This window comes from Theobroma cacao, chromosome 2, assembly GCF_000208745.1.
Source record: "Theobroma cacao cultivar B97-61/B2 chromosome 2, Criollo_cocoa_genome_V2, whole genome shotgun sequence".
In the NCBI taxonomy this organism is placed as follows: domain Eukaryota; kingdom Viridiplantae; phylum Streptophyta; class Magnoliopsida; order Malvales; family Malvaceae; genus Theobroma; species Theobroma cacao.
In genome coordinates this window covers 12431880-12444951 of record NC_030851.1, presented here as the reverse complement: position 1 = coordinate 12444951, position 13072 = coordinate 12431880, and the positions used below count along the sequence as shown (strand labels likewise).

Below are 13072 nucleotides of genomic sequence, written 5' to 3'. Positions count from 1 at the left end.
CTTCGACAAGCCAAGTCAATTAAATTCATGGAGAAACCATGTGTGACGAATGCGAAAAATGGTGAAGAGGTTATCACAGTCTTTTTTAACAATCTTCCCCCTAGAATTAGATAGAACTAGTTAAAGGATCTATGTTAACAATAGGGTAAAGTGGTAGATGTGTTTCTTCCCATGAGAAGGAGCAAAAGTGGGTGAAGAATAGGTTTTGCGAAGTATCCTACGTTGAGTGAAGCAAAGAGAGCCATATGAAGTCTTAGTGGCACACATAGCCGATGAACTATAATATCGAGGCCAACCTTGCTCATTTTGGATCTAAGAGCTCTAATTAGAGAAGAAAGTAGGCACAACCACAATGAAGCTTCAACAATGCTACAAAGGCAAGGCTTACAAGTTATGGGAAGAGGGTGAAATCTAACAAATGCAATAACTACATCTTATCTAGGTGCTCAGGGGTCAAAGTAATCAAAAGCAAAAAAAAAATGAAACCTCAAAATTGGTAAGGAAAAAAGGTCGAATAAAAACTTGTATAGTTTGTATAAAGAAAGCAAAAGTTCAATGGCTAAGGTTGAGTGTAGTGAAAAAAATGTAAGAACTTAACAAAGCCAAAAGATTATCTTAAAGCATATAAGATGGGACAATGTCTAGAGCCTTGATGTAAGGAGGATATAAGGAAAAATTTACTTGGTTACTTTTCAAGATAGAGGCTTTTTCAAAGCTATGGGGAAATCAAATTCAACTTGGTTGCAAGATAATAAAGACTGGGATAAAAACACGATAATTAGGAGCAAACAAATGTGGTTGGCTTTCCACACTTGCAACATGTTTACTGTTAATAGCATTGCCAAAGCATTAGGTGAATTTATGTTTACGAACGATGATTTATTGAAATTTTAATCTTTTACAAATGGGGGTAATGCAAATCGTTATAGAGCAAGAAGACAACATCCATGAAAAAGTTTAGTTGAGGCTTGGAAACGGGGAGTATCCTATTAAATTATTAAAAATGGAACAAAAGTTGGTAAACCTTATGCACTTGGACACATTTGGATCAAGTTCTAGAATTTTTTTGAAGGGTCAATGTTCTTCTCAATTTGTTGCGGAATGAGGTAAAGGTAGCATTGAGGACATCCAACAATGGTTACTAGGTGGGTAGCATGAAAAGCTCAAAAATGAGTAACCCCGGGCAAATAACGGATAACTAGCAAAGTTTTGACAAAAAAGAATGAAGAAAGAGGGATGTCGGTCCAAAAATGGCACTTATTGATGTGAACAACGTAGAAACCAACATGCAAAGGGAAGCTAAAAATGTGAACTTTACTGGGGTCACAGGGATGTAGCAGGAGCAATGGAGTTTTGTCAACAAGCAGCGGTAATTGCATGTAATGGATGGGTAATAAACGAAACGACGACGTGGAGCTCTAAAGGCCTTAACAAAATAAGCCATTAGGCTATAGTAAAGTGTAACAAGGAGCCCAATGTTTACACTTGAGATGGAAAAGCCTAGAAAAGTGTTTCGATCCCTCTCATCCTTAATGACTAGTGTGGGTAACAAATAAACAAAACTAATCTTAGTTGGAAAGCCTAGTAGTTGTGGAGAGCCCAAAATTAGTCGACCTTAAAGAGTTATCTAAGTTGGGCCAAGACAATGAAGTTGAGATTAGAATTAGTAAAGGCCCTAACTTAGTAATGAGGTTAGAACCAAATGACTAATCAATTGTGGGTCATCAAGAAAGAAAAGATAATGGCAATTTGAAAAGAATTTTAACTTGTGAACCTAAAACCCTTGAATAAGAAAGGGAAAATTAGGTATTTATTGATTTGGATACAAAAGAAGAAAGAAAAAAAGATGCCAACAAAACAAAGAGATGCATAAAGTGGAAAAAGTGGTGATTTAGAAATAAGAAACAAGACAAAAAAAAAAGAAATAAGAATAGGCAGGAAAGCCAAGCAAATTAAAAAATAGTCAATTGTCTATTAATGTAAGGAATCAGAAAAATTGACTTCAAGGCAAGCTTTTCAATAGACGCTATCTTTAAAACTTATTTCGCCCTCACCACTTGGTATGCAAAATGGAAATTATGCGAATAACTTTAAAGATACAGTGAAGTCAACGTCTAACTTCGTTTTTGCACTTTATGAAAGCAAATCGCTAGATACAATCGAGAGTTTGCAAAGTTAATTGGCCTTAAAGCCTACTTTTTACAACAAGTAGATTATAAGAAATTTGGATTCCTTTGATAAATGATGGGAACTCAAGTGTTTATGTTTACTTTTAGAACATAACACTTTTATCTCTCTTGATTTTTCTACTCTTGTCTTATTTGTTTTGGTATGTCAAAATTGATAGTAACAAGTCATTTATATAGGCTTGCAAATGTCTCTTCTCAAGGACACAATCCTTTCATCGAGGCACCTCTTTGTCTTAAAGATTCTTTTGCATTTTGCAAGACACAATCCTTAGATAAAGGTATTGTTTCAATAATCAACTTATGAAAAGACAACCATTCATTTCATAAGACATAATCTTTGAACTATAATATAAAAACATAACTTTTCGTATTCAAACTTTTGAGCTGTAGTGTTTTTCCAATTGTATCATAACCTTTTTATTTAAAATTATTTTTCCAATATGTCACTTTACCAAAAGACATAACTATTCATATGAAAAACCACCTACAATTCAATATTTGCACTATGTCACACTATGTAACATAGCCTTTAAGCTAATATAGCTTTTCAAATAAAGATACAATATTTTATTTTGAAAATACACCAACATTGTCAATGGCTCACTCTTGAATGAGAACATCGAAAATGGAAATTGGGTCATAAGGATGGGAGCTAAAGAAACTTGGTTGGTGGGCAAGAAGCTTAACTTAATTAATCTAGGAAATTATGAAGAAAGAATTATTGAGGAGTTAGCACAATTTGAAACTAAAGATAGGTCTGGTGTGGATAACTTTTTCTGATCTTTTTTTAATTTTTTTAATTAGCTTATTATTTTTAAGTTGTATGGTGTTGGTTTGTTTGTGGTTTTGGTTGTTGGTTGAGTTTAGTTGTCTCTTTATCTATTATTCCTATTGCAATGATAAGTTTTATCATCGATATGATTTTATATGTTTACTAAGTTGGCCATGGTTATTGCTTAAGTTAAAGATTCTGTTCAATAAAGGGGAGGTTTTTTTATCAACAAGAATGAGGATCTTAGATTGGAATATTAAAGGTTTTAACAGTGACGTGAAGATCAAAACCCTTGGGAGAATGATTACTAGTGCTAAGTCAAATATAGTGTTAATGCAAGAAATGAAAACGAAACATTGGATGATAGATGGTTGGGAGAATTTGGGGAGAACATAATTTTGATTGGGATTATTGCCATCTGTAGGAATATTTGAGGGTTTATTGGTAGTATGAAATAAGAGTAGATTTTCCAAGAATATGGTAGACACAATTGATAGTTTTATCTATTTGTGCGGTTGATAGATAATAGTGAAGTTTGAATGTAACATAATAATGTGTATGCATCTTGTGAGACAGTGGAGAAAAAACTATTATGGAATGCGATCTTGGATCTTTATGGCAAATAAACAGATAATTTAGTGCATGGTAGGTGATTTTAATGCAAACCATAATGCTAAAAAGATAAAATTATGCTCAATGGAAAGAACTTGGGTTGTGAATTTTAATGGCTTCATTAGTAAAGGAGAAGGATCTACCCTTGATACATAAAAAATTTACATGATATAGTGGCCAATCAAAAAAAAGTAGATTAGACAAGTTTTTGGTGTCACTAGAATGAATGATGCATTTTAGGGACCTCTCTTAAAGAAGGTTGAAGAGATTATGTTCATATCATTACCCTATTCTACTTTTATCGGAAGAGAAAGATCGAGGCCCATGTCTTTTTCTTTTTATTGACTATTGGTTGAACCATAAGGACTTCAATAAAGAAATTGGAGACCAATAGAAGCTATTAAGATCCAAAAGGTATCGGGGTTTTAAACTGCATTCGAAATTAGGGAAATTAAAACACTTTTTGAAACAATAGAACAAAACAACTTTTGGGAATATGAATGAAAAGTTGATATTCTTGAAAAGTAAATTGAAGAATTGGACAAAGTGGGTGATTTGAGACACCTTATCGACAGATGAAATTAAAAGAAGAAAAAGTTTATCAATGAATTATGGATGGTGGTAAGACCAAAAGAGTCACAATGGAGATAAAAATTAGAGTTTATTGGATTACTTAAGGAGATCCTAATACAAAATTCTTTCATAGTAAAATCAAAGCTAGGGCTAATGAAACCACTTAGAAGGGTTATGTGGAAAGAGTACTGGATTTCAAACTCAAAAAAGGTGAAGGAAGCATCAGTGGAATACTTTGAACAATTGTCCACGAGTATCGCGATCATGAGACCAACGATTAGAGATTTATATTTCAAGGTACTTTCCACCCAAGATGTGAACTTTTTGAAACAAACTTTCACTATGGAGGAAATGAAGGCAACAATTTGGGAGAATGGAATATTTAAGGCCCCGGGACATAATGGTTATAACTTTAACTTCTAGTAAAAGATGTGATCACTGTTAAATGGTGAATTTTTGGAATTCATGATAGATTTTTCCCATATAGAGAAATTGGAAAAAGATATCAATTCAAACTTCATAACTATTATCCCATAGGTGGGATAACCCTTTTTCTTTTAAAGAGTTCAAGCCTATTAGTTTAGTCAATTCTTTATACAAGATATTGGCTAAAATTCTCACTAATAGGTTGAAACATGTCACTGATAAGGTGGTGAGTGACAATCGATGTGTATTTCGATCATGGATGATACTTTGTTGGCGAGCAAAATCACTCACAATATGAAGAAGAAACTTTTCAATAACGAATGGTTATTTTGAAGACTGACTTTGAGAAAGCCTTTAATTTGTTGGAATGGAAGTTCTTAATAGTCGTTATAAGGAGTACGGGATTTAGGGCAAAATGGTGCCAATGAATTTTTTTAGTGTGTCTTCATTGTGAAAGTTGCCATTTTACTCAATAGGTCGCAACGAGAGACTTTTCCACATCTAAAAGACTTCAACAGGAAGACTCATTATCTTTTTTTTTTTTTCCATTGTTGCAGTTGAGGCCTTTCATATGCTTATTGTGAAGGCTAAAGATCTTAATCTTTTCAGAGGAGTCAAGGCTTCCTACTTAAGTATTACCTTTTCATATTTGCATTTTGTTAACGATATTGTGAATTTCTTAGAAACAAATGCGAAAGGGGCAAAGAATGAAAGAAGGCTACTTAGGTGTTTCACAATGACCTCGACGCTAAAAATCAACTTTGGCAGATCTAAAGTTTTCCCAATAGGTATTGAGGGGAGCAAAGAAAGAGAAATCATGAAAATCCTAGGCTATAGATTAAATTCCTTTCCTTTTATCTATTTGGGAATCCTTATTGGTGCAAATCCTAGGAGCATGAAGACTTGGGAGCCTGTGCTGAAAAAGTTTAGGGATCAATTGGTACGTTGGCTAAATCAATACCTATCATTTGGTGGACTCATTACATTGATTAACCCAATATTGAATTCTTTACATTTATACTATCTTTTTATTTTTCAAGCGCCAAAAGGAGTGATTAAGCAACTGAAAAGACTGAGGAGATCTTTTTTGTGGAAAAGGGGAGAAAAACAATAAAAGGATTGCCAAATTGAAGTGAAGGTAGTGTGTCAACTAAAAAAGGCAAAAGGTTTAAGTGTTGTTAATCTTGTGCAAAAAAAATGTGACATTATTAAGTAAATGGTGTAATGGTATCGTTAGGACCATAATACTCTTTGGAGGAGATTGTTATGTGAGAAATACGGTGAATGTGTTTTGAGTTGGTTATCGTTCTGTCACCACAAGGGTAAGATATCGAATATTTGAAAAAAATATAATCTGCTTAGCAGATTTGGAAAGGGTTGATAAAGTAGTAAACATGGAGAGTTATAGGTGGGTAATGGGTGATGGACGTCTCATTTTGTTTTAGTTTCGTAAATAGGTTTCAAACTCCCCCTTAATAGAGATCTTTTCAAGACTTTTCGCCATAGTGAAAGATAAGAGAGCTATAATGGAAGATGTATAGGTGGGATATGAGAAGTGGGAGTTTGACTTAGGCGTCCTCTTTTTGGGTGAAAGAAAGAGATTTTTAAAAACTGTTAACTACTTTCCAAAAGGTTTACATTGATAATGATAAGAAGGACCCTTCCATAGAGGAATTAGACAATAAAAGTAAATTTTCAATTACAAAGGTGATGGCAATGTTCGGTGGGCAAACTCATATAGGCGGTAATATAATGTGGTACTCTTCAATTTGGGAATTTATGGTTTCCCCTAAAATACAATATTTTCTGTGGTTAGTGCTACTGGAGAGCATTCCCACAAAAAGTTTCTTAAAAGCTAGGGGTATTTCCTTTATCATGAGAACTCTATGTGTGCTTGGTGTGGTGTTGTAGAGGAAAAGTGTGTACACATGCTCTTAACGTGTTAGTTTTCAGGGACAATATGGTGTTGCGATTTTGAGTGGTGGGGTTATAATCGGGTGATGTTATCATCAATCTCGAAAATGATAAAGTATTGTGAAGGTCTTATGACAAACAATTGGTTGCAAAAAAGGTGGATGACAATGGTGAAGGCTATGGTGTGGTCATTATGGTTAGCTAGGAACTATTTGATATTCAATTCTAAGAAATGAGAGAGAGGTGGTTTTCATGATCAAAATGAGATTGAAGTTTTAGATCAATGCAATAGAGAATGAGGGGCTTTAACGGAAGTTGGTTGGTGGACGTGCCATGCATTGGATGTCGAAAAGGTCCTTGATAACAAAAGAGCCAAAGAGAGGGATTTGTTGGATTACCCCAAAGGAAGATAAGTTAAAATTTAACATTGACGGTTCTGTGAAAGATAAGCTCGAATCGGCAGATTGTGGATGTGTCCTTAAGGATAGCGAAGGTATGTGGTAAGCCTTTTCTTTGATCCCTAGGGTGAACGTGAGCCTGAAATTTTAGCAATTAAAACTGTCTTACAATTTTTTACTTCCTATTCATGGAAACGTTTATAATCTTTGGTGTTAGAATTAGATATTTGTGTTGCTCTATCATGGATATCTAAACGGAATGATAGTCATAGGGGATGTGGAAAGTGTTTGCTAACATTGACAGTTTGCAAAGAGTGATCAGAGAAGTCACTTACAGGGAGGCCACATGCTTCATCGATTCTGTAGCAAAAAATGGGGATTGATAGACCTAATATGTTTAGCGTATGTTGGTGAAAAGGGGCTCGGAGTGACATGATTCCCACTAGGATTGATGTTTCTGTTCATGACCTTTACCTTGTTGTTTATGATGTAACGAGCTGCATAGTGTTTGTAATTTTATTTTTGGCTGTTTTAGCATCAACTGGGGTTTGTGCTGTTGTTCCAGTTCTTTATGTTGGACACGCTATGTTTCTATAAATAAAATGGACTTGTTTGAAAGGAAAAAAAAGATGTCTTCCCTTTTTCAATTTTTTCCCTCCCTCGTGTTGAACACAAATAATGGATCCGACCACATGTCAATACCCAATATAAGATGCGTGCACGTGAGAAACATGTGCACCGTCGGGTCACCTTTGTACGTATCCCCTTTACCTTTATTTTAATTTTTGGGTTCAAATTTCTCTTTTCGGCCAAGTAGTAACACAGGAGTGGGGGAGCATTTTTTTGAGTAAATATTTTCAAACTTTCTCGATCTCAAAAACATTTATAGTAACCCAGAAAAAATAAATAAAGATACAACTGCAATCCACAGTCCTAGTAAAACCCTATTCTCCTCTTCTACTTTCCTCCCTATATATTAACCCAAATTACACCCCCACACTCTTTGATCCGATCCTTCAACTTCCCTGTCTTATTCTCCCCAACTTCTCTCAATTCATATGCATTACCTTGGCAGCTAGCTAGCCAGCTAGCCCTGTCTTCATCACAAAGCAGTTTCATAAATTTGCAGAATAGATATCAGTATTTATTAGTTTTCTAAATCTTTCAGAAAAGGTGGATCGGAGGCATGGAAAACGGCCGCTTCCATCCGAAACATCGGAGGAGAAAGACAAAGGACGTGATGACTTCACAGCTGCAGCTGAAAATTATGCTGCAACTTCTTGGCCTGAAGCAGCGGATATGACAGCCATGGTTACAGCTCTTACTCATGTGATGGGAACCGGCGGGAGCGATGAGCAGCTTAGTTTCACACCATCGTCGGTGCCCTTATCACAATCTGCGGTGAAAGAAGAGCCTGACCCTCCTCAACCTGTTCAAGATCAAGGTAGATACATATATCTTTGACTATCATCTCTTTAATTAAATTTTAATGGTAAGGTAGCCAGCTAGGGTTGTTTCTGTAAGCAAAAGCAAGCAGTTAAGAATACGTGTTAGTACTCGTTAAAGATCGATTGTCAACGTTTTGCTGGTTGTGCTTCTTTTGTCCGTCTTTCGGATATTAACTTTTGTTTGGTCGTAGCAGTCGTGATCTATCTCTATCTTAAGTTTTCCTTTTTGTTTGCCTTCAAAATTTCCCCTTGAGAGAGAGAGAGATCTACCTGTCTTGATTTTACCTCTTTTCTTTTTAGTGTGTAACTCGTCAGGACGGAAATGGAAATTTAGGGTTAGTCAAGTTCAATGTATCTAGGGGCTCCAGCTACTTTCCGTAAAGAAGTGTCTCTCCTCTCTCCCTGCCCCTGTCTATAAAATAAATGATTGTACTGTGTTTGCACAAGACATTCTTCCAAGCTTTTTCTAAGTTTTCCCACATGACCGAAAACCAAACCTTTTATTTATTTTATTGTTTTGTAGTGGAAGTGTTCTGGTCGAATAGCGAGCTAGTCAGCGAGATAGCTTCTTGTTATCTAGTTACTACTGGTTAAGCTATATGCTTCTGATTGTCAAAATTATGAAAAAGAAGGGCCAGTGTCCCTTGCGTGGGATACTCTCATTCCATTTTATTTTCTTCTTTGACCGAGCAACCAATCTTTACATTCTTTGCTTTAAAATTCTGCCTAACTTTGAAAATTGACTACTGGGGTTTCTATTATTCTACCAAGAAATCTGGGTTTCAATTCCCGCTTTCTTCATCATTCCTTGGACTTGTGGCCTTGGAAGATGGACACTTAAACCCCACTAAAGCCAAAACAATGCCTAGTAAACTCGATTTTTAAGTCCTTGTGGTGTTAGAACACTAGTCGTTTAAAAGCTTTAGCTAGTTAATTGGAAGAAGAAAAGTATAGGGAAACAAAATACATTGAACCATCATGATTGCATGCATCTTTCCTTCTTTTTCAATGCATTTGCCAAAGGTATGGTAGTCAGAAACCACGGATCAGAAGTGCAGTTTATTCTTTAGTATTAAACTTAGTACCAACCGCTTTCTCGTGTTTATCCCTAAGGCTTTCGTTAACTATAGTGTATCATTTCGACCACTAGGGAAGAAAAGGAAACAAACTGTGATCACCAAGTTAGGACATAAAACTCTACTTTCACACACATAATGTCATTAATATATGATTATAAAATAGAGCACTGCCTAATGCCCCCACCACTTCTTGCTGCCCTTTGTGTCGTGATTGCATGCAAAACCATGCAAAAGACTTGGACATAATAGCATATATATAACTATAAACTTTAGTTCATGCATCGAATCGTAGTCTGCTAATTAACAGTGTCATTTTTCATTTTTCCTACTTCAGATACACTCATAATTCAAGCTAAATTTTATATTGTTTATCTATGTTGCTAAATGCTGAAGAATCAGAGGCTATGAGTAAATTTCTTGACATTTATAATTTGGTGGCATTTATATGCGATGTCATGCATTGGCTTTCCGTATGTGAAGAAAATACAAGGAGAAGACATTACAGAGGAGTGAGGCAAAGGCCATGGGGCAAATGGGCAGCTGAAATACGCGACCCCAAGAAAGCAGCCCGAGTCTGGCTTGGCACTTTTGACACAGCTGAGGATGCAGCCCTTGCATATGATAGAGCTGCTCTTAAGTTCAAAGGAACCAAGGCAAAACTAAATTTTCCTGAACGAGTTCAAGGGAATACGGAGGTAAGCTATTTCACGGGTCATGGAGATTCAAGTACTGTCCGTCCTGACCAAAATCCTACGCCAGCAGCTACTCCTCCATCATGGTCGCAGGATTCATATCCCCACTTGTTTCAATACGCACAACTACTTTCAAGTAGTAATGATGCTGATATCTCTTATTACACTTCAAATCTCTTCAATCAAGAACCTCTATCTCCACAGTTTCCGTCAATGGCGGCGTCACCCAACATCTCATCACAATACCACCATCAAGACCAGACAAGATTTTCAACCAAGTATGAGAGCTCTTCTGGTTCTGATTATCCGGAGCAATATGGGAAGGACTCTGATCCAAGTAACCGAAGCGAGTAGTTGTTTTTCGAGTTCTATATCAAGAGGTCATTGAAAATTCTACTATGCTACCATTTTGATATTAGGCAATAGGATAATGCCGCAAGCACTCCCATTTGTTACTTCCAACACATGATTCCAACTGGTGGCACTCCTTGCAAAATATTATGAGTTAGAAATACAGAAGAATTGGTTAGTGGGAAGTGCATGATTCATTTTCCTATGAGCACCTTTTCAAGTAGCACCGCCACTATATCTATTGTTGTTTTTAGAGCTGGAGGCCTACTGAGTTTGAATAGAAGAAGCAACATGGACAAAGACGTTAAAGGTCAGCTTCCAAGTAATTTTCGGCGACTGGGAGCTCGTCTAGCCCTTGCACTTCCTTTTCTTAATATTCTCTCATCTTTTCCCTTCTTTCCTCGTTCCACCTTAAAAAGGAATGGTTGGATCAAACATTAAATTGAGCATGTTATAGCTCTTTTGATTGTAAGCTAGAGATCATGAGTTTGCTTAATTAATGTCTTTTTCAAGTATTCTAAGCCACTTGTGTTCTGATTCTTATGAGGGATGGTACTAATTAATTATGTAGTGGAGAATGTACTGTAGAATAAAAGGACTGCCCTTTATCATTCTTGTGATTAGATATATATATATATATATGTATATATTTGTAACCTTCAAATGAGTTTATCTATATTTTAACACGCCTGTGATTGTCTTTTGCTCTTTTATTCCAATTTTCAAAAGATAAAGTTACACTTAACTTTGTGGAAAAGTGTCTTATTGTTATGGTAGTATTTTGTTTTCTCTCAGCTTATTATGGTAGTCTTTACCTAATCCTTTTTGAGCTAAGGTGGCGGTCTTCGCATCCAATTCTCTAGAGGGTCAAGACCTCAACATAAAATTATACTAATTAAGCATGCACCATCATACATCCATGACCTTAATGAGATGTACAAGCGAAATGGAATCAAGAAAATAGATTATTCTTTTCAAAAGGGATTGCATGCATTGGGAATTTCTATACTCCATTGTTTATGCATATTTTAAAAAGATTAATATGTGATGTACTGACAATATATCATTTCTGTATATGGACAAGTTATCAAATTTTTACAGATATTATTTTGAAAAAAATAAAAGATTAATAAGATCTCAAAATGAAATCAAGTTTTAATATCAACTCTTTATTTCTTTCGAAAATAATACCTCATTATTTTCTGGGCTTGGAAAGATTGAGGCTTGTTTACCTCTTCTCTGTATTTGTTTTGCTTCCTGAGACCTTCTGAGTTTGGATTTTTACTACATTTGTTTGAAAAGTTCTGCAGTTTTGTACATCAGAATTAGTCCTGTTAAATTTTCTTTTTTGAATAACTAATATTACTATTGCTTTTCAAAAAAAAAAAACAAACAAAAGTGTCGAAGATATAGTAAGTTGATAATGTATAGAAGTTATACATTGTCATTATATCAAATATTTTTTTCATTTTAAAATTCCTTAATTTTTCCTCCACTGCTAAAACTCCAGCACCATGTGCGGTAGTTGACTTTCTTGACTGTGCACCACCTCGGGAGTTAACCAAATCAACGGTTGTCTGGACTTGGCGAATAAGATAGGGTGAAGCAAATCTTAGTTTTGACTTAATTGGTTGGATACACATGGCCGTAGTTGGAAAGAGTGAAAGAAAAGATTAGTAGTAGTAGTAGTAGTAGTCGAGGAAGAAGAAGAGTATGAGTAAAAGAAAGCGAAAAGTCTTTATGCCAACTCGTTTCAATTATTTACTAGTAATAGAAATGTAGGGTATGCAATTTATCCATAGAACGTGGTCGTCACATTGGAGATGGGTTTTGAAAGCAACTCTGCGAACAAGGGAAAAAGGACAATAAAAGCAGTAATTTGGAGCCAAACATTGGCATTTCCCATTGGCTTATAATTTTCTCGTACGCAGTATCTTTCTTTTTTAAGCAAAGAAGTGCGGTGGAGAATGGAGCTAAAGGCTCAGCATGTCAACGAGGACTAATACAAGCGTTCAACTGCGATAATTATATGAGGAACAATCAGTAAGCCACCGTCTTGATTATGATGAAGCAGAACAAAAATCTTGGTCGCATTTCATGACGTTTTTACTGTCAATCAAAATCAAAAGGTGGGGGCGTGACTTGCAGTATATGTCAAAGATATGTGGAGGAATATCTATATATATATATATATATATATATATATATATATATAATATTGATGGCGCCTGCATTTTGGCTTTTCCTTTAATCAAATCAGTATGACATATTAATCCTCATCAAAAACTGTCCACTAATCATGGTTTCTTTGATAAAAACCATAACCAAAATAGTAACAAGCCATTACCCCATTTATTAGCATCATCATCCTCATGCATGAACTAATGCCTTTACCTTAAATATTCCTTTTAAACCCTCCCACATTGGACGGCAGTGACTTGTTTTTTGTCCCGTCCCGTGACTCGTTTGTTCCTCTTTACCAAAGTGGGCCAACACGACACACACTTGCCAGACACCAAAGGTTGGAAGTGAAGTAAACATTGAACAAGAATATTCTTTCAATATTAAATAATAATATCGTAGCACAGAATTTGCATGCTTTGGGACACGGGTCCGAA

The 13072-nt window shown here is 35.5% G+C and overlaps 1 protein-coding gene across 1 annotated transcript; it reads left to right on the top strand.

Moving 5' to 3' along the window:
* LOC18608834 (ethylene-responsive transcription factor ERF113) lies at positions 7695–11065 on the top strand. The gene is made up of 2 exons (XM_018116550.1): positions 7695–8328; positions 9892–11065. Exons 1-2 carry the CDS (start codon positions 8184–8186, stop codon positions 10455–10457), a joined length of 711 nt encoding a protein of 236 aa, XP_017972039.1. The 5' UTR covers positions 7695–8183; the 3' UTR covers positions 10458–11065.